The 26,666-nt window shown below is 34.7% G+C and overlaps 2 protein-coding genes across 7 annotated transcripts in view; one reads left to right on the top strand and one right to left on the bottom strand.

Annotated features, from left to right (window-relative positions):
- LOC126972410 (senecionine N-oxygenase-like) overlaps nt 1-17,462 on the top strand; it is a 57,168-nt gene extending 39,706 nt beyond the window's left edge. For both annotated transcript variants that reach the window (XM_050819127.1, XM_050819126.1), the window contains exons 6-8: nt 4,267-4,427; nt 14,147-14,290; nt 15,447-17,462. In XM_050819127.1, the coding sequence (XP_050675084.1) occupies nt 4,267-4,427; nt 14,147-14,290; nt 15,447-15,665 (524 nt within the window). In that variant the 3' untranslated portion in view covers nt 15,666-17,462. The remainder of the gene's footprint in view (nt 1-4,266; nt 4,428-14,146; nt 14,291-15,446) is intronic.
- A 132-nt stretch (nt 17,463-17,594) lies between these two features.
- Nucleotides 17,595-26,666, bottom strand: part of LOC126972408 (senecionine N-oxygenase-like) — a 32,441-nt gene continuing 23,369 nt past the window's right edge. For all 5 annotated transcript variants that reach the window (XM_050819120.1, XM_050819123.1, XM_050819124.1 and 2 more), the window contains 4 exons: nt 25,430-25,705; nt 23,759-23,922; nt 19,206-19,349; nt 17,595-18,140 (listed from right to left, as the gene is read on the bottom strand). In XM_050819120.1, the coding sequence (XP_050675077.1) occupies nt 17,904-18,140; nt 19,206-19,349; nt 23,759-23,922; nt 25,430-25,705 (821 nt within the window). In that variant the 3' untranslated portion in view covers nt 17,595-17,903. The remainder of the gene's footprint in view (nt 18,141-19,205; nt 19,350-23,758; nt 23,923-25,429; nt 25,706-26,666) is intronic.

Raw genomic sequence — 26,666 nt, 5'->3', positions numbered from 1 at the left:
TATATATACCTTCACCGCTTAAATACGGAACTATTGAAGGTTTCATAAAGAATGTAGAACATTCTATTATAAGTGAGCAATTACAAGTGATAGTGCTTGGTGATTTCAATATTCCATCCATAAAATGGAGTTATGAAGATACTCACGGCAGAAGAATGACCCCATCTAATAGTGGTCCTCTAGTTACAATTATTAATGGTTTTATGGCACTAACGAGTCTGTCACAGTATAACTGCATATGTAACGCACACGGTAAAATATTAGATCTTGTTTTCTGCAACTTTAATAATATAAAAATAGTACAAAGTGACTTTTCTGCTTGCCCTATAGATAAGTATCATCCGCCTCTTGAAATAAACTTTAAAATAGATGATAAAGAAGCTTTGCTGTCTCCTAATGTGATCATAAAATATAATTTTGGAAACGCTGATTATGAAGGCATCAATGACAATCTTGAGGGCCTTAATTAGGTCGACTCTTTTTAGTGAGTGTCAAACTGTAAATGATATGACAACGATATTTTATGTAGAGATGCGTAAAATAATTGAAAAATGTGTGCCTAAGAAAAAAATTAAAAATAAAAGTTGTTATCCTGTTTGGTATCCTAAAAACTTAATTAGAAGATTAGCTGAGAAGAATAAATATAGAAAACTGTACTTAAAATATTGTAATCCTATGGATGAAATTGAATTTATGTTATTACGAGAAAGATGTGAAAAAACTATTAATTTATATAATAAAAACTATTTAGAAAGGGAAGAACATAATATTAAATTAAATCCTAATTTTTTTCATTCTTACTAAAAACAAAAGCGTAATAATATATGCGACTATCCTGCCTCTGCTATGTTACTCATTCACTGATGGCTTGGATATTTGCAATCAATTCGCAAATCACTTTTCAAATATGTACATAACGTCAGACAAAATATTAAAAACAGAACCATCTATTAATACAAATTCCATACATAACTCACAATTAGGCAGTATCAACATAACTAAAATGGATGTTATAAAACAATTAAAAGGCCTTGTTAATAAAGGGCCCGGACCAGACGACATTCCACCCATATTTGCTAAACGTTGTTCTGTTTTCCTAGCAGAACCGTTATTGCTAATATTTAACAAATCTTTGTGTGACGGTGAATTCCCAAGTATTTGGAAAAGAGCCAGGGTAGTTCCCGTATTCAAAAGTGGGGATCGAAAAGACATGGCAAAGTACAGACCAATATGTATTTTATCAATATTTTCTAAAGTTTTTGAAACATTAATTTGTCCGCTACTAGCATGGAACATGAAACCAGCGATGTTAGAAAACCAGCACGGGTTCATTAAAAAAAGATCAACTATATCTAATTTAGCCTTCTTTGTGTATGACGTAACAATGGCTCTGGATAATACAGCTCAAGTAGATTGTGTTTACGCGGATCTATCAAAGGCGTTTGATGTAGTTGATCACTATATTTTGTTAGAGAAACTCCGGAGATACGGTATCTGCAGGATTCTACTTAGCTGGTTAGAGTCGTACTTAACGAATCGCAAAATGAGTGTGGTTTTAGGAGGATATCAGTCCCACACATTTGTTGCGACGTCAGGAGTACCATAGGGCTCCAATCTTGGGCCCTTGTTATTTGGAATATTCATAAACGATATTATTGAATGTTTCAAGTACTGTCAGTTCCAAATATATGCTTATGACCTATAGATGTACAGTTAGATTAATGACATATGTGATTCAATTAATATTCAAAGGGACTTGGATAGACTTTCTGATTGGTGCGATCTCAATAATTTAAAATTAAATCACTTGAAATGCAAAAGCATAACCTTCAGCAGAAAAATTAAAAATGTTGAGTTCGATTATAGTATCAAAAACAACATTTTAGAATAAGTTAATCAAATAAAAGATCTTGGGGTGATCGTAGATTATAAATTAAGCTTTATACCTCATATTGACAATATAGTTAAAAATTCACTAAAATTGTTGGGATTCATCATGTATCAGGAATACAAATCCATTTAGAAAGTCTTCTACTAAACTAGCACTTTTTAATTCGCTTGTTCGAAGCAGACTTGAATACTGTTCTATTGCATGGAACCCTTTCAGTCCAGCTTCCTCACTGGGCGTAGCATACAGGTCGTTGTCGACGGATATTGCTCGAACCCGAAGCCCGTGAATGCTGGAGTGCCCCAAGGCTGTGTGCTATCTCCTACGCTGTTTCTTCTGCATATCAATGATATGTGGGACACCTCCAACATACATTGCTATGCGGACGACAGCACTGGTGATGCCGTATACACGGGCCATGCAGGTCTCTCTCGGGAAATCGTCGACCAGTGCCGGGAGAAACTTGTGTCTTCTATCGAGTCCTCTCTCGAGAAGGTCGCGGAATGGGGTAAATTAAACCTTGTCCAATTTAACCCCCAGAAGACTCAAGTTTGCGCGTTTACCACTAAAAATCCCCATTTGTACTCTTTGAACACTTCTCTTAAAGCCGCGCCTAGTATCGGAATACTGGGTCTCGAAATCTCGAGCGATTGCCAATTCCGTGGCCATCTGGAGGGCAAAGCCAAATTGGCTTCGAAGAAGCTGGGCGTCATTAATAGAGCACGGCAATACTTCAAGCCGGCCCACATTCTAGCGCTCTACAAAGCGCAGGTCCGGCCACACATGGAGTATTGGCAACGCTCTTGTGATTCCTCTGGTGTTGCAAGAGAATGTGGGCGGCGGTGATCACTTAACACCAGGTGACCGGTACGCTCGTTTGTCCTCCTATTCCATAAAAAAAAACATATTATCAAATACATAAGAATAGGGTAGAGAGAGTCCCGAAGAAGTTCTTACGGCACCTAGCATACAAGGATAAAATACATAAAAAGGTTAACACCTACACTGATCTTTTAAAATTTTATAAATCGTTCTCACTGTCTGATCGCAGGGACTTAATTGATCTCTCTTTCCTAAAAAATGTTATAGATGGAGGGGTCGATTGCCCAAATCTGTTGAGTAGGGTTCAATTGGCGGTACCAAAGCGTAATGCTAGGTCACATGTTATCAAAAAACTAATGTTCAGGCTTAGATTAACTAGATCGAACCTAGGCAGATGCGCCCCTTTGTATAGAATAGTTGTCACCTACAACAACTTGGTTAAAAGAGCTGGTATAGATATTTTTCAGCACTCTGCCCCATGTTTTAAAAAAGAAGTCAAAAAATTTATGAAAGTACTGCAAGATGGTTAGTCATTGTTCGTAGTTATTGTTTTATTCTTTAGTTTTTCTTGCTTATTAAGTAAGAACACAGTTAATTTTTTTAACAGCCTTTTGCTTGTGACTTTAATTTGTTAAATTAGTATGAACTATATTGATAAATTTAATATTTAATAAATACAAAGCACACAATATGTTTCTATATACAATAGATCTAATATTAATGTATGAATTGTAACTTACTTAGTACCCACGTGCTTATCAGATTTTCCGGCAATATTATTTACACCACTTTTTTCCATAATTTATAGAATTTTCACTTAACTTTATGAAAGTATAATAATAAATCAATTTCAATTATATAATAAAGCTTCAAAATACAAGAAAGTGAAAGGTGCGCGAGAAATGATGCGCACCAAAAATGTTACTATACCATTTGATGAGTAGGTTTTACTCTCCATATTTTTCTCATAAAATTTCATATGTGCTATTCGTATGGTTGGGTACGTACGCAATTGCATCCCACTACGGCCGTGGATTATAAATGGACTACAAATACCTAAAAGACTGTCATCGCGATATTCCTAAATAGATAGAAAAATAGAAGATGCCTGGAGTTCTCTCGCTACGGTCGTTCCCTCATGACTGAGTATCGTGGTCATCTTATAATCCGGTGCTGTGATACATGTTATGATCTGCCTTCATCAGAGCCCGTCCATTGCCTCTCTGACAACCGAGCACAATTTAGTCGAGGGCGGTATGGGCTTGTAACTCAATCGTTACATCTGGTAGGGGACCGTCTGTTTACGTTCATGATACTTACCTCTATTTTGAGCAAATCACGCACAGTAGGTAACATAAAGTGACATATATCGCAAGTGTAAGACGTAGCTTGTCACGCACACTAAAGTAATAAGCCTGGACTGTTTTCATCAGCAATCAAGAGCTGCAGCAAGAGGTTCTATCTAGACGTATAAATTAAATAAGATTTTATCGATCAAGCTGTTGCTGAAAAAAGTGAGGGCCAACAACTAATACATTATATGTTTCTAATTTCAGGTTATGAATACCACCATCCATTTTTGCACCAAAGCGCCGGTCTCTCAGCTTATGGCAAATTTGTGTTGCCACTTTACCAACACATTGTTAATATTCGACACCCGAGCATGTCATTCATTGGAGTTGTTAATGTTGTTATCACTAAGACCATGGATGCACAGGTAAATCATATTGTTGTGGATAGCGGATTACGGCATACTCACGTGTTGCCCTTGCCCGTAACAACCCCCGCTATCCGCACACTTCTTTAGTACCCCGCCACCGTCTGTCACCGCGTTGGACGGTCGCGCACGTAGTTGCAAATAACATTTATTACTTTTACAGTGTGTTAGTTTAATACATAACTATAAGTAAAACAAATTAAAGTGTAAAAAGCTTCTGCTCAAATAGCTGCAATACAGTCATTTAGACTTAGAAAGACTTATGCAATGGTGTGAAATTAATGGTGTAAACTTAAATAAAGAAAAATGTACTCAAAAATCTGAAAAATTTTACTCGAAAATCGAGCTATGTTACCTACAAATATCATATAAAAGAACATATTTTAAAGACTTTGGAAGTTATTAAGGATTTTGGTGTGACTATCGATGAAAAAATTACTTTTCGTCCCCATTTAGAAAACATAGTAAAACGTGCTTCCAAAATGCTCGGGTATGTTATACGTAACACAAAAATTTTTAAAAGTTTGAAAATAAAAAAGCTCCTTAACTTCAGTTTGGTTAGGAGTATATTGAAGTATGGTTCAGTTGTCTGGCGTCCTCCCTATGCTACGCATATCCTAAGACTGGAACGTATTCAAAAGCGTTTTCCGTGGCATGTGGCTTTTAGTGCCGGTAAAGCCAAGAAAATTTCTTCTTACAAAGAAAGGCTGGCCTTCTTTAAAATGACTACATTGGATGAACGTAGAGAACTTCTAAATCTTCTGTTTACTCATAAACTGTTGAACGGCTTTATCGACTGCCCCGAATTGCTAAATAAATTTTGTCTAACTCCACTTTGTCGACCGATCCTAGGTACCAATTCCCCAGTCCCAAGGTTATGTAAAATTTTAAATTCTTATAGCGTAGCTGATATTGACATATTTGCTGATTCTTTAGCCAAATTCCGCAAGACCATTTGCACCAACATTGGCAATCTTCAATAATGTTATAATATGAAAATTAATGTAACTGTGTATCACTATGTAACCTACTCATTTATTAATTAAAAAAAAACCGTTTAATTCTTAACTTATTCTATAATTATGTATAATTAACTATAATTTATTATTTCTGTGCATGTGTTTGTTTATTTGTAAGTAATCACTACATTTAGTTCTTAGTTTTTAGTTCTACTTTTTATATTTGTGTGTAATTGTAAATAAACCTAATAAATAAATAAATTTAAACGTTAAGGCCAGTTATCAATAGAAGCATGCACTCTTTCCATGTGAAAATTCTTCACTGCCTTCACTTTTTTAATAGTAACAGTATTTATGGGAAGACTAAGTAGTGATGAGTGTAATAACGGCGGAACTCAAGTTTTGTAATCAAATAATTGTATATACCATGAGGTAAATTAATAGCTCGTCTAATATTCACTTTTTGCTATAACAAAAAAACGGTAAGAAGATCATTGTGGCCTCTAAGTAGTAGTTTTTCGACTTTGGCGTTCACATTTAATGTTTCATAAATCTTAAGGTGCACCCTTAATAAAACGTGTGTAAAGAAAACAATTAATCTGCACGGTAAAATGTAGGTACTATGTGATGAGGAATTATTAGTTATTTTAAATTATAAAAAAATATTAGTAAAAAGTCGTAGGCAAAGCGAAGCGAAGTACTTAGCTGCCTGATAATTACAATAATTAACCAAAATATATAAACTTAATTTATCCAATTAATTCTTTATTATATTTTATGAAATAACCAAATAGATAAATATATTCTTAAAATCAATTATGATTAGAAATAGACGTAATGAAATAATTAGTTCGGTTGGCAATCGATTCACTTATTTACTTTAGAGGATAGATACTAGAATACTAGAGACTATAGAAACAAGACCAACCTGAGCCTAACCATACTATGTTCATATCTTGAGCCAAGCTTTCTTGTGCTCTTTGCTCCGGTAAAAGAAATTGTCGTATTTTTTTTTAAATTAAGGTACACTTTTTAAATTTCTAATGGGCGGCGGGGTATTATTCCAACATATGGATGCCGAGTAACGAAAGCCACCCCTAAATGACGCCGATACGAACAAAACATTACCGTGATCGACAGGATCTAAGACAAGCCGCTCTTATAGTTTGTCATAAAAGTATTTTGGCTTCCCGACTTTTAACTCACCAAATAGAAGACAAGCTGAATGAAGTTTTTCCCGATATTTCATATTTAATATCGAATGCTCATTCAAGAAAGGTGGCATGATCTCTATGATTCTCTATAATATTGAAACGTGGGCTGAAGAAGACATCTGTATAATTCAGCTTTGAGAGCAGCTTCGTCGTGTCCCCTCGATTCGAGATCACTCCTCTAACTGCCACAGCCTGTATCGGCATACTTGGCGTCGATATATCGAGCGACGTTCAGGTCACTTGGAAGAGAAGGCCAAACTGGTCTCTAAGAAGATTGGAGTACTCAGTAAGGCGAGACAGTACTTCACTATAAGCCACCGCCTGCTACTATATAAGGCGCAAATTCGGCCTCACATGGAGTACCTACTGTTCTCACATCTTGGCGGGCGATACAAGAAGCTGGTAGTAACAGCTCTTTCCATTTGACCGCATACAACGAAGAGCGGCTCGAATCATCGACGATCAAGTCATCTCCTATCTCCTAAGTAGTAGTAGGGATTCGCCGGTTCTGGCTCCTCGATTCTGGCTCACTTGTTCGTGATGTCTACTAAAAAAAAAAAAAAGTTTGGTGTCAAACTGGGGGTTTTGATGTATTTCCGAGCGATTGCGCTGATCCGTTTTTCGATATCTCTTATAGTTTCAAAGTTAGCTTTTTAAATTAAACAGATCCATAATCATTAATAATCACTGGTCATTTAGCTAATGATTGGTGAGCGACTCAATGTCTAAACTTCCATGAACGTGATACAGGTAATTTACTAATTACCTCTATTACATTCGTTACTACGATTAAAAAGACAGTTTCTGTATTTATTATTTATTTTTAAAACATGATTTAAATAAAGTATATAATAAAACATCATTGCAGATTGTATCATTTTCAAAATATTTGATGAAATCATTCAAACTCTTTTTATTAAACTTAGAGTATAGATACATTATGCGGTACTCGCCACACACTGCGGTATATTCAATCTGTACTCTTGCAGTATTGTAGTTATACATTCTGCAATTCCTTTGTAAAAACATCAGCTGGAATCCCTGAGGTGGACGACCATATGAATCGAAGTATTGTCCAATACCCTGCTCATCAATGTGTATTGCAACCCAGTGAGTGCCTGGCTTATTATCACTATCTAAATTGCTGACAATATAACAGGGCGTTACAACATATATCGGCATTCGGTTTGCCGCGTAAACATTATTTTTAATTCTGGGATCGATTTTGTTCAAATAATTCTGTATCTCGATTGTATTCATATTAGTTGAGAACAAGGTCTTATCAGTTGCGAGGATTGAATAGTTATGTGGATCATAATAACATAAGCACTCAATAAATAAGGCTTTAATGTATCTTATTCATGTATTTAAAACTTATATGGTTACAATAAATCAAAATATCATTACAAGCGATTCAAATATAAATCTATGAACATTTGATGAAATTATATTTTCATCAATTTTATTATAATATAAAAGCTGATTGAAAACGAACTTTGTACCTACATACTTACGTAGTCATTAGTACAATCTGGAAATGTTGACTCCATTAAACTATCAATAATTGAACTTATCATTTAAGTGCCATTATGTTTCACCATAATAAAACAAAATATCATTTTATATACATATTTTTATTATATAAATTTATAAGGTAATCTAGTATTTAATCAACATAAAAAATACACAAGGATACAAACGATTCAAACATTAATTATTATATTCTAACTGCTGTAATCTACAGAAATATTACGATTTTTATCAATTTCAATAACATTATCGAATTCCGCATAAACAATACAGTTAATTGTTTGTGTAAGAGCTGATTCAAAACGAACTTCTAATCTCACACTACCATGTTTTATAAGATTCCAATGACTTGAAGAATTTGCTGATAAATCGGGTGTTAAATCGAAGGCTAGCAAGCAAAACCCTTTCGCATATTGCTCTCTTGATTCTCCATTGCCTTCATTTAGGAAATGTATACCTGTTCCTGAGAATAACGTATGATAGACCGTAGTAAAAATATTATTGTCAAACGATGGCTGTAAGGCTTTTGAAGGTATCTGTTGTCCATCTATGTATAAACAAAATGTATTAATATCATAATTTTCGAAATTGAATGGGTTTTTTGTGAGACTACCATTAAAGGATGCATTATTCACAAAACCGACTATACACCTTTTGGGTATTTGACCAAGGAATATGTTATCAAGGGTTTTCCCCTGAATGCCTGATGGTATAGTTAAAACTTTGACTTCTGCTCGCGTGATTGGATATTTTGCTGTGGTAGATGATAAAACTTTTTGATGTGCAAGTAGCACAGTTGGGTTGATTCGTGCTCTTCGAATAATAAGAGTTGCATCTGTAATAGACACTTTAAATTTATGGTCAGTCGATGAAGCCATGAGATTGAAATTTTCTCTAGAACGAACTAACTTTACGCACATGTCAACGCCATTAATCAAAAATTTTTCTTGGTTGAATAAATCTCCATGTAAATGTCCTATCATTTCTATTTCTTTGCTTTCACTAGCCAATTCTTGTCTTTTAATAAATCCTTTATTTTGTTCATCAGTTGCATCCATTTTTCCAGCTGTATCTTCATACCACAGACCACAAGTGAGATGAGATTCTTTTGCAGCAGGTGCATAATTCAATAGAGTTTCAATATAAGCTCGATATGCATATGTATTATTCGGTGGCGATACAAGTTTTTGATTTAAATATACATCAAGTTGACTGAAAAGTGTATGTAACCAATTATTAACTGGGGCCACAACTGTAGGTACTGTCAGTTTTGTATAATCTTGATTCAAAACTTTAGCTTTTATATGGAGTAAAGTATGGGATAAATCCACATAGTCATCACCTGCCCCAGGTACTTGAAATTCTATTGGTCCATCATCAGCAAGTGATGAAATGGGCTTATAATGAATCCATAGTCCACTTTCAATGCTAGTTTGAGTTGATGGTAATGCAAATAAATCCAATTCGGACTTAATGCATTCACAAGACTATGTAAAAATGACATATTTAATCAGAAAATATACCTTTGATTTGTTTTTGATTCAATTTTAATTTCTTAATAGCTCTCGCTTTCGTAGTCAATGATGGAATGATCGCAGAACGACGTTTTCGTTTTGTTATATACCCAGATCCAAACATGTTGATATTATCTATTTTAGCATCAGCTTTTCGTTTCAAATTTGAGCTGACTTCTTTTAGACGAGTTTTTATTGATTCTTCCATGGGGCGTGCATTAACCATATCTGATAATATACCTACACCGGTACTTAATGCTTCTTTACCAATAGTTCGAACACCACTAGATAGTAGTGGTAAAATGGATCTAAACAGCCCCCCAAGAAAACTCCCGATTCCATGTCCTCTTTGATACGGTGCTCCTTTATAAATAACTCCGATACCCGATCCGGCCTGGTGAGTATAATAGTGTTCATATGGACATGAAATATTATCACGTTTGCCGTACATTATAATTTTTGAAAGTGGAGTTTAATGTACACTGTTCCAAATTGGAATGGTATCTTTTGACCGGTGCTTGTTCTTATATCTATTTCAATTGTATCAAATTCTCTACGCATCACAGGTAGGTAATGGGGAGAGAGAGAATACGTGCATTTTGTACGCTCCATATATGTATTTTGAGGGATCCAATGGTATTATTCGTAAAAGGGGTGTCATAACATCTCCAACGATTTGAGGCTCCACTATGTCACAATAAACAAATAATTGAGACGGTAAACCCAAATGCAAATTAGCTGGACACTTTCCAAAATTTTTTTCAACGAGATTCCTGTTTGGTTCGAACAATAGTTGAAGACATAATTTAGGTGATAAAGTTACAGATTTTATGGATTCATCCGTTATCGTAGCAACTACAATCCTTGAAACCTCATCGCACTTAAACTTAATTTTTTCTCGAGTGTTATTCAGTGCCATCAAAATATGATTTATGTTATCGTAATTTGTGGCTGGAATATGTGTCTTGTAATAAACATATGACGGTTTACTTTCGTTGGGTACTTGCATCAACTTTGTTATATAAATAATGTTTTCATGTTCTTGAACCGTGAACATAGTGCATGGGTACTGAAATTCTACTACTCCAACCCTCCATTCACCTTCTAGTATTATTGGTTTTGGTAGTTTCGTAGAAAATAATGTTGTTGTATTATCAGGAAAATAATCCATAGAACTATTGCTTAGTAAAGTTAAATAAAAACTATCTTTATTCATATTTTTTCCAAAGTAGAAGCTAATATCCAGCTATTAAATTTATTTGGATAACCTCTCCACTTCACCAACAATTCTTTTCTGTTACCGGTATATCGAGAGCGTATTATTTTATCTATTTTGTATTTAGTAGTGGGGTCGACTATGATTTTTTGTAACTCTTTTTCATAAAAAGTACCAACTATCTCTTCGCCTTCTAAATCCTTTAAAGTAAATACTACAAACGGAGATCGGTGTATTATGGTAGATACGATGAATATTTCGTCACTCAAATTTGATTCATATCCTTTTTGGAAAATATGTTTATGTTTTGTTATTCTAACATAATCTCCAACGTGAATTCTTGGATTCACCATACTAATTGATGTTTTTATCTTACTTTCTCTATCATATAAATTTTGCCATACACTCATTATATTTGTATTATTAACATCACATGGACACATTTTTATACTAGAATGAAAACTATGATTATATGAATGCACTAGATCTTGTAAAACATCAATGTATTTATGAGTATTTTTGTGTGTAAAATAGCGCCACATTTTCATTTTAAGAGTTCTCTGAAATCTTTCGACAATACTTGCTTTAATATCTGGATTATTGGTTGTATAACAATTTATGTTTTTTAATTTAAAATATTTTTGTACATACTTGGAAACAAATTCAGTTCCTTTGTCAGACTGCATATGTGTAGGTGTAGTATTAGCTTCAGCAAAAATACTTTCATAGCATTCCTTAACTGTTTCAGAGTTTTTCTTTTTCATTGCTCGAACATACGCATATTTACTAAAGACCTCAATAACACAAAGTATGTATTTGAAACCATCATTATATTCAGAATAAGATCTCATATCACTTAAATCGGCCTGCCATAACTCATTAATATTAGACAAAATATATCTGTTACGAGGAAATTTTCTTTGAACAGGTTTATGTAATGTATATGTTTCTTGTGATTGTAACCACTTTAAGACACTATTTCTGGCCATTTTACCCTTCATTGCTTTCGACAATTTATCAATAGTGCTGTAGCCAGCAGGATGTGATGCATTTAAAAATTTTTATTTATTTCTAATATGGGGTCCATTTTTCCCAGTCCGATCTTTTTTTTAGTTTCCCTGTGTACTTATTACTTGTTGGTGTAGAAAATTCTTCGTCAGGTACTGATTTAGCTTCAACCTCTTTTAACTGCAAATGGTTTATAAAATCCACTCGCTTTGGGTTCCCGATATAAGTGAGTGGTACTTTTATTTCCTTTAAAGTTGTTGCGAATTTTTCCCAACCTATAGGTTCACTTTTCTGAAGAGCTCTCAAGGAATCACTCACCAAGTCCACAATATTACTCCCAGGTATTTTTTCATTATCTATAATCACGGTACCAGATTCATCCCAGCTTATTTTTTTTTATTCAAGGAAATCAAATTTAGTAAAAGTTCACCTTTTTTAATCGATCCCAGAATTAAAAATAATGTTTACGCGGCAAACCGAATGCCGATATATGTTGTAACGCCCTGTTATATTGTCAGCAATTTAGATAGTGATAATAAGCCAGGCACTCACTGGGTTGCAATACACATTGATGAGCAGGGTATTGGACAATACTTCGATTCATATGGTCGTCCACCTCAGGGATTCCAGCTGATGTTTTTACAAAGGAATTGCAGAATGTATAACTACAATACTGCAAGAGTACAGAATGAATATACCGCAGTGTGTGGCGAGTACCGCATAATGTATCTATACTCTAAGTTTAATAAAAAGAGTTTGAATGATTTCATCAAATATTTTGAAAATGATACAATCTGCAATGATGTTTTATAATATACTTTATTTAAATCATGTTTTAAAAATAAATAATAAATACAGAAACTGTCTTTTTAATCGTAGTAACGAATGTAATAGAGGTAATTAGTAAATTACCTGTATCACGTTCATGGAAGTTTAGACATTGAGTCGCTCACCAATCATTAGCTAAATGACCAGTGATTATGGATCTGTTTAATTTAAAAAGCTAACTTTGAAACTATAAGAGATATCGAAAAACGGATCAGCGCAATCGCTCGGAAATACATCAAAACCCCCAGTTTGACACCAAACTTCTTTTTTTTTTTAGTAGACATCACGAACAAGTGAGCCAGAATCGAGGAGCCAGAACCGGCGAATCCCTACTACTGTGAGCCAGAACCGGTGAATCCCTACTACTCTCCTATCGATTTGATTCTTTGGCATTGCGTAGAGATGTGGGTTATCTCTGCATCTTCTAGTGCATTTATCACGGGGAGTGCTCAGAGGAGCTGTTCGGGTTGATTCCAGCGGCCGAATTCCATCACCAGACATTACGTGCAAAGCACTTCCCGCATCACGTTGACGTCTGGCATTCCACAACCGCGCGTTTTGCAAGAAGTCTCTCGCCTCGCACAGTCACTTTGTGGAATCATTTACCGGGTGCTGTTTTCCCGAACCGAAACGACTTAGGATCCTTTAAGAGAAGAGTATTTCCCCCTCCTTTAAGGCCTGCAACACATCTGTTGCGACCTGTTGTTACGGAGTCATGGACGGTTGCCTCACGGGGAGGGGCCCCATGACGTGAGCGTCTCGTCCGTTGGCCCCCTATATATTATATAAAAAAACTTTCAAAATATGATAGCTATCAACAGATTTTCAATTGAATTTTTTAATTAGAATTCTAATTTTAGCTGTTTTTAACTTTCCAGACGACTTTCTCATTCATCTATTTAGTGGACGACAAGACATATTGTGTTTCTAAACAAAAAATGGAGAATGTTATAAAGTTCTTCAAATCACTTTAAACTTCTGAGCCTAGAAATAGACTAGTTTTTGTTTCAACTACCGATAATTTTGGTTACTGCATTTTTTAATACTTCATAGTCCGTGAAATACCAGCGCCTTTCATAGATCTCCTCCATTATAAAGAGCGAGTGCAGTGTAGTGACGTCACACCGGCCCGCTAGCCCTACTCTACAGCGCCTAGCCAATGCTTTACACTTCAGAAATAATACATTGTATGCAAAATAATTTTTATTTGAGTGCCATAATATCCATGTTAAATTGTAAATTGAAGGGAAGAAAAGAGAAAGAGTTCCTCTATGTCGCGAGGCTAGTGAAATAAAAATGAAAACTTTCCTTTAACTGCCGCAACTTTAAAAAAAAATCTGCTATGTATAATATGAATTTAGTGTAAATCAATATTTTGATAGAAACTAAACTAAAGGCAAAATGATAAATATAAGATTTATTAGCATATTTAATTGTATTATTTTTTCAGGCTGAATATATAGCGGCATTGATAGCTGGAAGATTCAAACTGCCATCTCAAGAAGACATGTTGAAGAAATGGCTGCAACATGTTTACGCTCTACAGGATCGAAATAAGAAAATCGCTGACGTCAATGTTGTTGGAGAAGACATGGTTTGTATATTAATTAAAATCAAAACAAAATCACTTTATTCATATATGTTAAGGAAATTACACTTATGAATGTCCAAAGTTTTCTTTTAATTGTATATTTACCGGCAATTCGGAAAGGGTTGATCTTTAAGAGAAGAAGTAGCAAGAAACTCTCCACAAGTGCCACTCCTTTAAATCAACATTTACATTTTCTTCGTTCTACAAATCATTTCAATTACAATATATGTAAAGTGATGCAAACAAAAAATACTCAAACGTCAAATAGTCAATGCATTATACGAGTAAGTCAAAAAAAGTAAATGTAAATTATATATGTAAAAACAAGAGTTATTGTGTACAGTGGGTGTTTCACCCACACACACTGTAAATAAATAAATAAAGGTATTTTGTGAGCATTTCATTAGCGATTATAAAAATATAATAAGTTTAATTTGAAAAACATGAAGCAGAGTTTCTGGTAACAGGATCATCTTGCCATCACAAGTAGCGCCCGTTCACGTGCATGACGCATGGGCCAGCAATCGCCTGCCTCTACCAAATTTTAGGAAAGGGACCCAGCCCACGAGTATAATTGCACTTCTTCCTTTGTAATTTTGATTGGTATCTACATACACGGAAAAAAATACAAGTACCTAGATGCGCTCTCAGTCTTCATTACCACAAAATTGCATTCATACATTTTCAATTGCATATTTTTGCTTTGTTTTTCAAAAATAACTCTTACTAAAAATGAATGTAGGTATCTTTTATTTTGCATGTCAATATCAAAAAGACAAACATATTTTCCCTTCTCAAGATTTAATTCGAGCTCTAGATGTTCAGACACTCACCACTACACAACTCTTGAGTTGCCGCTTAAATGGATCTCTGATCTCTGGTGAGTGGGTTTGTTTTTACTCCAAGGAATGGCAATGGTACACCCACACATCCACCGCGGGAAATGTCAAAATTAAACTTACCTAACCTAGATTTAGTTGTCTGTGGCACCAGAAAAACTGTGTGGAAAATTTTTTGGCGACATTATACTATGGTAAACAACAATGCTCTTTTGGCCCATAGAGAATAGACTTTATCAAAGACACAATAATGTATGTATTTATATTAGTAATGAAAGTGGAGCAGTACAAGAATATTGGTAACAACCTCTTTATTTCAGGACCGGTACTTCGCCAATCTGACAAGAGAAGCCGGTATTACGAGAGTTCCTCCCGTACTTAAAGATATAAGAGATTTCAATGCAAAATATCGTTTGGAGGATCTTCTCAATTACCGCGACTATGACTTTGAGGTGATCGACCCCTATCATTACAAGAGGTGGTACAATGGAGGCGGGGACAGAGGACTGGAGTGTCCACTGGATGACGACACACAGTAAGAGTACTTACTGTTACTGTTCTTAACTATTTTATAAGTTGGGTTCGTATTGTGGACGGCCTGAACATTCGTGAACTTTACTAATATTCTTTAAGTTAAAATCCATTTTGTGTTAGTAACCAGTCTTAAAACTAAATGTTAGTCTAATACTAAGCCGTTTGTCCAGCGTGGGGCGTGCCCAGCTCCGGCCGGTGCCTCGTTATTGTAGTTGTCTTTATTTTGTTTTTGTTTGGCTTTTCAATATTTTGATGGAAAACAGTTTTAGCCGGTTCAAAATTCAAACTATGTGGCGGTGTTTAAATAATATTTTAAATTTTGTCAAAAATACTTTCAAGTAGATTTCTCTACGTTTTTATAATATAACTAGCTGTCTCGGCAAACGTTATATTGCCATATAAATTATTTAAAAAAAAAAATTTTTTGCGCTACAAAAAATTTATATTAGCTGATTCTCAGGCCTATATGCCAGATACTTAATAATTTCAATTTAATTTTCTTCGTTTGTGTAATATAAAGGATAAATTATTCTAAAGTGTAGAATGTAGCTTGCTCAAGAGAGTTTCAGTTTAGAAACGTAATTTTTTTCATATAATGCTGCTGTTTACCTGTTATCGTGCGACGAGCGCGACCATGTGTTCTGACCACGCCACAGTTCCGTCCCGTGTCTTTATTTTCGTGAGAAAAAAACCGTGCGAAATCACGGAGCAAGTCTACGGTATAGTACAATAGCTTAAACACATGATCGGATTCGTCCGAACCATCGCACGCGTTCCGGTAGCGGACCATTGGTATGTCGTATGATCTATCGTTCTAAATTATTATTATTACTGTTCGGACCGTACCGAGTACGACGCCGGACCGTCCGATGGTTCGGCCGAACCAAATCCGACTTTTGTTTAGGCTATATCAATGACGTTCTATATATACGCATAATTATATGGACATGTCGTTCGCAGTCTAATAGCGGATCGGAAAAAGTGTGCTTAGATAGCACGGTTGACTCTATCCACGGTGCTCCTTCTTCTTCTTCGAGCTCGTCCGTTACGTATCAGTGTTTTCTGTTGTGTTAATTCAAATGTATAAATCACAAGATGGTAGCTGGTGATGACATACCATCAGGTGGAGTGTGAGTATGCTCATCAATCAAAAAGAAAAAGTTGTAAACGAGAGAGACGAGAGACAACGTGTTATTGTATTTAAGTTTCTATATTAATTATATTACTAATTGATTACATAGATCATTTCTATGTCTACATACACTGTGACAGCCGTGATATCATCGGCTATATACAAGATTTACATTACATTACATCATAATATTTACATTTCTCAATACCAGTTGTTAAAGTAATTCTAATAAATAAAGTTTATCAGGGTGCGCAGAGCATGTGAAAGTTCAACCACTCAAACACACACACACACCAGCAATGGTAACAATAATAGTATAAGGTTAGTTATGTCACGTCTACTGAGGCCAGCCAGACTGAGCTGATAAATAATGTAAACAAATGGACCGTTACTGAGTTACATTGTGATAGCGAGCAACTACTGGTTGGTCGATGATAGCTGTCGTTGTGTGTTTCATGGTACAGTAAGTAGTGAGTACCGCAGTTGTTAACATTTGATCCGCCATTTTGTGAACAATTACACTCCTGTTTTGATTACGTTGCAAGTGAAACATATTTTTTCGTTTCCGTATTTACTTATTGATTGTTATTATTATAATAGTACACATATTATGTTACCATTATAAGATTTAGGTTATTATTTGTAAATAAATTTTGATACAATCACTTCATTTTTGTTTCTTATTCCTTTCATTCTGCTGTTGTCAATAACACACACAACAACCGTGTGTGCGTTGTTCACCATACTTTAACACGTTATATATATATATATTCCGTTTAACAAAGATATATAAAGAGAATAATACATTAAAACGTATTTTATTGTTATTCTAAGTATGGTAGCGTTTAATGCTACCAAATCAAGCGAGTTGCTGCTTCCGGGCATCATCACAACACAATTATCATACAATGTACAGTTCCATCAAAGCGATGTGATTGGTCAATTATGATCGCATCATGGAGGCCACGCCCATACCCCAAACAATATAGCTTGACGCAGACTTCATAGTAATAGTGTGTGTATTGTCGGTCTATTCTCTTTAAATGTTTTTTGCTTATTTATATATCTTAAAGTAATATTCATAACCTAGCACCTTGATACTACTGTAATCTCAATTACTGGTATCATTTGTGTATTTGTTGTGAAAGGGGTTCTCTTGTTCAACATACTTCACGTCGTTTTCAAATATTCTTAGAAACGTATTATCATCTATGACTTTATATTCGTAACTTCTATAAGTATAGAGGTTCTCCAGCTTGGCGTGAGTGTCAATCAGTCTGATCTTAGTCACAACCGACGGCACGCGGTCTATTCCCGATTCTTGTGATAATTCTTTATAATAGTCATCCTGAAACAGAAACACATATAGTATTACTAACGAATAGTTAAGGTTACTAGATTTTCGTCTGGGACAGAACGATACACTTACAATATACTAGCGTATAAACGAAGAATGCGTGCGAGAGAGAAGTACGTCACTAACGGAGATACGGCAAGATTGAAAAGGTAAGAGAATCTAATGTTACTGTAACTTCTTTTGGTTGACAAATCGTAAACAGTCAGCCTTGGCATTAGCTTCTTAGTACTTTGAATGTGAAATTACTAGCTAACGGACACATTGACAAATCAAAATTGGTCACTAATATCACGCTGTCAGTTCGTCTATACGTTAGAATATGGTCGAGATTATTGTTTGTTTACAATATACATATAATTAATTGATACATAAGAAAATCAATGTATAAGGTTGATATTGAGTTTGAGCTTAAACTTTATGCTGTGGTTGAGTTTGATGGTGTGTAGCTGGTGTTTACTGGTCAAGGAACAATTAGGTAATATGTGGAGTTAGTGAGCCCATGGTTCAATAATATAATCTTTTCCCGTGACAGTCGTCGGTCACGTAACTGTCCTAAGAATACGTCCACCAGTTCCGATAACTGTTCTCAAACTATTTTCGCGTGAAAACAACGACATATATGTGAGCGACATGATAATAGCGATGTAATGGCGAGCTGTCAGTATGACACATGTCAATGTCTATAAACTTAATAAATCGTTAAAATTATGAACTAATAATTCAGTAAATTAATTAATTTAATTGTAAATAGACGAATCCCACGAGTGACTTATTAGTCAAGCTAGTTTTTAATTTATTTTATTTTCATTAACTCAATGAGAAGGTTCCTAAATTAACTGAAAAGGACAATCAATGGTACCACTTATCGTGACGTTGTCTTATAATACCAGATGGAGTATATTATTATACTACGAGTAAGTCAATTGTGGTGATGGACGAGGCTGTGCAACCCTACACTCAAATGTGACAATTGCCTTGGTAAATCATATAGGTACCATATTCAAAAACCTATTAAAAATTATTGGGCTTTAAATCCCCTTCGTTTAATGGGCCTACCTCCTTTTCAGCCAAAAAGTGAAACCGTGAGAATGAAAATCCGTTTTCTTTGAAGTAATCGTATCGTTGTTGCCACTCCTTTAACATTTCCTCCTTGGAGGGTAGTTCGAAGTCTCCTGCCACCAAAGCTGCCGAGTACCTCGCCTGAAACATTACCAGTAAAATAAAAAAATAATAAAATAATAAAAATGAAATTTATATATAAAGTATACAGTTCTTAATAGACGTCGTTGGGAAATGCGGTAACGCTAAAATGTCTTAGTGTACTTTTAAGAACTACGTAAAATAACCACCAAGAAAGTCAGTTATGTTGTAGTAACCACATAAATGTTTTTTAACAATTCTTTTATATTTCGTAGAAGTTTCGTTTTGAACATTTTCTGGAATCTTGTTGTAAAAGCATATACATCGCTTTACAAAAGACTTATAACTCGACTTAGCCGAGTATTAGGAATTATTATTAGTATATTAATAGAATTATATCTGTTCCTGGTGTTAAAATAAAGTTTTTTTTATTCCAATAAGGGACGAGTCGAGCAGGACGTTCAGATGATGGTAATTGATACGCCCTGCCCATTACAATGCAGTGCCGGCTGGGTTCTTGAAAAAACCCCAAAAATTCTGAGTGGCACTACAACTGCGCATCATCGGCTACATCTTGAGACGTAAGAATTTAAGTCTCATTTGCCCAGTAGTTTCACTAGCTATGCCGCCCTTCAGGCCAAAACACAGTAATGCTTACACATTACTGCTTCACGGCGGAAATAAGCGCCGTTGTGGTACCCATAATCTAGACGGCATCCTGTGCAAAGGAACCTCCCACTGGTTATCACAGTTTCTAGAAAATTCACTTATGTGTGTATTTACATAAATTATATTATCAAGAATATATTGAGAAACAACAGTTAAAATGTTAATTTCTTCAAATTTTGCTCTCAATGCTTCTTTAGAATATATATATAAAGAAGAATGTTAATGGAATAAAACCAGACTACAAATTAATAAATACGGTAAATTCCTCCATATTCTTAGCGCCCTGTATGGAAAACGAGGTAATAATAGCAATCAACTCTTTAAATAACACCAAGGCTGTTGGTCATGATAACATAACAACCCATGTTATAAAAACATGCAAAAATTTTATAGTTGCAGTACTGACATATTTAATCAATTTATCATTTGAACAAGGACAATTCCCCACAACTCTTAAGACATCTATTATAAAACCACTTCACAAAAAAGGTACTCATACGGAACTTATTAATTGTAGACCAATAACTCTTATATCCATTCTATCAAAAGTTTTTGAGAAAATAATGTATAAACGATCAACCGACTTTTTTACGAAATTCAACGTCATTACAGAGGAACAATACGCATTTCAACAAAATAAATCTACCACAATGGCCGCATATACATTAGTTAAAAATCTGATAACAAAAATAGATCAAAAAATTAGAGTAACAGCAGTATTGTTTGATATGACCCAAGCTTTTGACTGTGTCGACTTCGAAATACTCATAAACAAATGTAATTTATATGGGCTTAGAGATATCACTTCAAAATGGCTGGAAAGTTATATTAAAAATAGGCAACAATGTGTCCAGATTGAAAAGATTGACGGAAGATCAAATATAGTACGATATGAATCAAATTGGAATCAAACTAAAGCCGGGATACCTCAGGGCAGTGTACTTGGACCATTAATATTTCTACTATATATCAACGACCTACCAAATATTACAGAAAATAAGTGTTTTACACGCGTTTACCACTAAAAAAACCCCATTTGCCGTATCACCGCTCTTCGAGAACACTTCCCTTAAAGCCTCGCCTAGTATCGGAATACTGGGTCTCGAAATCTCGAGCAATTGCCAATTCCGTGGCCATCTGGAGGGCAAAGCCAAACTGGCTTCAAAGAAACTGGGCGTCATAAATAGAGCACGGCAATACTTCAAGCCGGCCCACATTCTAGCGCTCTACAAAGCGCAGGTCCGGCCTCACATGGAGTATTGCTGTCATCTCTGGTCTGGCGCACCCCAGTATCAGCTCGATCCATTTGACCGCGTGCAACGCAGAGCAGCTCGAATTGTTGGGGACCCAGTACTCTGTGAACGGCTGGATCACTTGGCGTTGCGTAGAGACGTCGCTTCATTGTGTGTCTTCTACCGCATTTATCACGGGGAGTGTTCCGAAGAGCTATTCAACCTGATTCCTGCCGCCGAATTTCACCTTCGCACGACACGCCACAAGTTACGATATCATCCCCACCATCTGGATGTGTGGCGGTCCTCCACAGTGCGGTTTTCAAGGAGCTTTCTTCCTCGTACCACGAAGCTGTGGAATGAGCTTCCTTGTGCGGTGTTTCCGGGACGATACGACATGGGTACCTTCAAGAAAAGCGCGTACACCTTCCTTAAAGGCCGGCAACGCTCTTGTGATTCCTCTGGTGTTGCAGGAGAGTGTGGGCGGCGGTGATCACTTAACACCAGGTGACCACCGTACGCTCGTTTGTCCTCCTATTCCATAAAAAAAAAAAAAATGTGTGTTATATGCTGACGAAATTACAATAATTATCCCTGACACAAAGTCAAAAAGACCATACGACTCGGTCATAAATGATGAAATCATGAAAATCGGCAAATGGTTAGAAAATAACAATTTAAATATTAATATAATACAAACAAAACTTATACAATTTAGAAATTATAATACCATATATCCACCCCTTAGAAACATAACATACAATGAAATTAAAATTGATGAGGTTGAAAATATCAAATTCTTAGGCATAATAATGGATAATAATTGTAATTGGAAAGCTCACGTTGAATCATTATGCAAACGTCTTAATAAGTTTGTTTTTGCAATAAGGAGAATAAAAATCTATATCGGAAAAAGCGGCTTTAACGGCTTACCGTGCTTACGTAGAATCTATAATTAGGTATGGTATCATAATATGGGGTATCTCAACAATAATAAATAGAGTCTTAATAGCGCAAAAAAATGTTTGAGGGCTGCAGCGGGAAAAGGACCCCTTGAAAGCTGCAGACCCGTATTTAAAAAATATAACTTATTAACAATTGTTGAATTATACATATTTGAGTGCTGTATGTTTGTTCGAAAAAATTTTAGCGAATTCAGTAAACAGGAAAACACTTCTCTTTTCCCATCCAGGGACCCCACCAAACTAAAAGTACCTTGCTGTAGAACTACATTATTTCAGAGAAACTGTTTTTGTATGTACATAAAATCTATAATCACATCCCAAAAATAATAAGAGAGGTATCAAATAGGAATTTCTCATCTAAATTGAAAATATACCTTAGTAAAAACTGCTTATATTTACTAGACGCATATTTTCAATTAAAAACTTGACTATATATTTTATAATACTGCTAATAATCTTTCGTTAAATTGATATTATTGTTACTACTGATTTAGAAATGTATTTTATAAAATTTGCACGTCATAGATGTGGCAAACATGTACTTTATAATATTTATGTAACATCAATCTAACATGTTTATGCAAATAAAAACTTTGACTTTAGGACCTAGGTTATAAATAGCGCGAATAGCCTTTTCTGCAGCATAAATATTGTATTAATATCGGTAGCGTTGACCCATAGCAAATGTACCATAGGACATAATACTATGGAAATAACTTAAGTACGAACAATAATGATACGAATTTAAGTATATATATATATATATATATACTTAAATTCGTATCATTATTGTGGTCCGTACCGTATATATATATATAAATGTCGTGCGGCATTTCTTTATAATAAAATAAACAAACAGTTACGTATATATAATAGAAACGCCCATGAATGTAAAATTGCACTGATCGCCTGGATACTACCGGAAGAGCGGAGTCTCCTGGCACAAGCATTCTTTATATGCTTAAAAGGAGGTTCTCGCCACTATTTATTATGGAGAATTTGTTAAAACTAATAAAGAATTTTATTATTATTATATATATATACGGTACGGACCTCTCTGTGACGTCGTAACGCTGCCCGTTGAATAAACGAAAGTAATAAAATACTTACTCGTGTAGTTTTCTTTGGAAGAACCAATGAGTGATCTTCAGCAAGATAGCAATTGTGATGTCAACAGTAATGACGTCACACCTTTTAAAAACAATACAGAGGTTCTTTCCTCGTCATATATATATATGTATAATCCAGTTTTAGAAGGAGTGTCCTCCTTTTGGTTAATACAATTCACAATTAAACACAAATATTCGCATTTCAAAGAACCAACAAGTATCACATCTAATCTCCATCACATGCGTGAAGTTTCAATTGCAATATTTTCTTTACTTTAATAATTTATGAGTACATTACGAACGGTCAAACTTCCGAGGTTTTTTTCGTGACATTTGTATATTATGCTATATACAATGCACAAGATACTTATCAGTCATTTATTTTTTAATAAAGATGTGTTAAAACGTCTTAACTACGTACGAGAGTTTGTATGAATAATATGACGGTTGGCCGCTCCTAATGTAGAGTTTAATGAAAATATAATAACACGTACCTGAGCGTCAATACCGACAGCAATACAAGCTTTTTCTATGAGACCCACGATCAGTAATGTTGGCTCATTAATGTTAACTATCAGCTTATACAGAGGCATTACGGTTTTAGGTCTTATTTCGAGACCGGAAGTTTCATCCAAGTAGGAGAAGTCGAATTCATATCCTGAGAAATAATATGAGGTTATCGGCTACCTGTATTAGTTATGTTTACATATTTTACTTATTTTGACGTCAACTATGAATTAAAACTTTATAATATTTAATAACAAAAACATACCACACAGAATATTACAAGTAGTAAAGAGTTTAAACTACGTTTATTTATTTCACTTTAAAATTTGTTCATCTTAATAAAAGGCATTTATTTTCTCAAAATTGATTCGTTTACAATTATTTTTGATGTCATTTCTAATAACTACTAGATACTATTACCGCTTCGGAAACAAATGGCGCTCTGAGAGAGAAGAAGCGGCGCAAGAAACTCCCCCAGCATTCTTTTTTGCGCTCTTTTCAATAAAAATATACAATATTGTACAATCATTTCTATCGCTATAAAATAATCACAATCTAGTCCCAGGCTGTCCGATCATTTAGATATTCAGCTGTGGAGTAATAGGATTTACGACAGAGCCATTTTTTTATAAACATTTAAATTTATTTATCGATAATGCCTGAACAGTGGCTGGGACTTTATTGTAGAAGTGTATACATTTACCCTTAAAGCTATTATGTATCTTATGAAGCCTACTAGAATAAGTCACAAGCAATCCCTTATTTCTAGTGTTAAAATAATGAAAATCACTATTAAGAGCAAAAAGGTGACGATTTTTGTGAACGTATATTAAATTTTCATAAATGTACTGACAATGAACAGTCATAATATTTATTTGTTTAAATTTTTCTTTGGGAGACTGTCTATAACTAAGCTGATATATAGAACGAACAGCTCTCTTTTACAGAGCAAACACTATATCAATATCAACGAAATAATATAAGAAAATGAAACGTATGCCGTAGAAGACGTAACTCAAACTCCATCCAACGCCTAATGATAAACGCAATCAAAAGTTACTCCAAGTTTAAAACTACTTCTCCCTGTCATGTAATTCTGTAGTGACAAAGATAAGAGAAAGACATAAAATTTTAAAGTTGGAATAAGTTTAAGACATGATTTTCTAGGCGAATGGGAATAAAAGTAAAGTATACGCTCGTTTACTGAATATAATATTAAATATATGATTTTATATAAATACGACCCAGCAGACTTTGTATTGCCGTATTATATTAAAATGGCGATACAAAAGTAACTGTTGATAGTAAATGGGTGAAAATTTGAAGTTGTAAGTATGTATTTTTTAATGCTGACTCATAATCAAACAAATTTAAAAAAAAAATTAAAAAAAATTCGTGTGGAGGACCACCCTTATCATTTAGGGGGATGAAAAGATGTTGTCCGATTCTCAGACCTACCCAATATGCATTCAAAATTTCATGAGAATCGGTCAAGCCGTTTCGGAGGAGTTCAATGTTTAACAACATGACACGAGAATTTTATATATTAGATATAAAATAGGGAGCAAAAAAGATCCACAAATATAAATGCTTAATCCGTACATATTAACGAAATCATAGCACTATGACGATAGTAGAATGTCAATAAAGAATCTTACCAGTACAATAAACAACGTGGTCAATCTGTTCATAGCTGCCATCAACAAATGTTACACCTTTCTCGTCAAACTCCTTGATGTCTGGTTTCTGAATATAGTTCTTAGGGAATGGTGTTCTGTGCTTTAAATCCGAGTGATGGCTATGGAAGACGGTCTTTGCAAAATAGGCAAGGTCTATAGAAATGTCCATCCCTGAAGGGCCCGAGCCAACTGTTAGAACCCTGCGATCGGTGTAGGGCTCCGGTTCTCTGTAATTATGACTGTGGATTATTTTACCTGAAAAAATAAGTATTATTATTAAAACGTCTGTGATCCATAATACCTATTACTTTAGGCTAAGTAAACAAACATTTAAAGTGAGGTAAATGCTGGAAAGTGATAAGAGATTATGATAATTCTGATGAAGTATGCTATGCGCTTCGTATGGAAGTATCGTACAAATTAATAGATCTTAAATATGTTCAAAATAATGTGTGTCTACTAAAGTATGTTCGCACGCAACAAGTTAAGCAGGAAACATAATTAAGAAATAAATTTATAGCATGGAACAGGACAGGACGTGTTGTCTCGCCAAAATCTGGCACGAGACTAAGCGAGACAACACGTCCTGAGTAGCCTCGTGTAGAGGCGAAACACGTGTCGAATTGTTTGAAAACAAATATTGGCGGAATTAACACTAAAGAAAACTTACATCATTTGTATAATTATGGAATTCCGCAAAGTAACGCCTACTTCAATAAATTTTCATAATTTGTATTGTTTATATGTTAGGCTGAGGTTACAGATCATACATAGACTTTACTTAAGTAAAACTTATCTGAGTGTAAGTTTAGCATAACCTTTGATCTCGTTTTTATAGTCATTTGACAGGTGAAATCATGCTGATCTTAATCTAAGACAGTCCAATGCAAAAGTCGAGTTCGCGTTTTATCACACTCAGCAAAGTTTTACGTAAAGTCCAAGCAAATTCAAATATTTTTATTCAAAATAGGATGTGACATCACTTATTCAACGTACAAAAAAACTACCACCCATTCCAAAATGAATGCCTCAGACCTGAGAAGAATGGGCGCAACAAACTCAGCGGGCTTTTTTTTCATCAAATAAATATGTTTACAAAGTAATATTGTACAATTAAACTTATTATTTAATAGCCTGAGGGCGGTCACTCCATTCCCAATCTGTGGTATCATTCAGAAAGTCATTTATGTTATAGGAACCTTTACCACATAAACGT

This window comes from Leptidea sinapis, chromosome 26 (genome assembly GCF_905404315.1).
Source record: "Leptidea sinapis chromosome 26, ilLepSina1.1, whole genome shotgun sequence".
Lineage (NCBI taxonomy): Eukaryota > Metazoa > Arthropoda > Insecta > Lepidoptera > Pieridae > Leptidea > Leptidea sinapis.
Note: the sequence above shows the minus strand (reverse complement) of the source record. Positions and strands in the feature narration are given on the sequence as shown.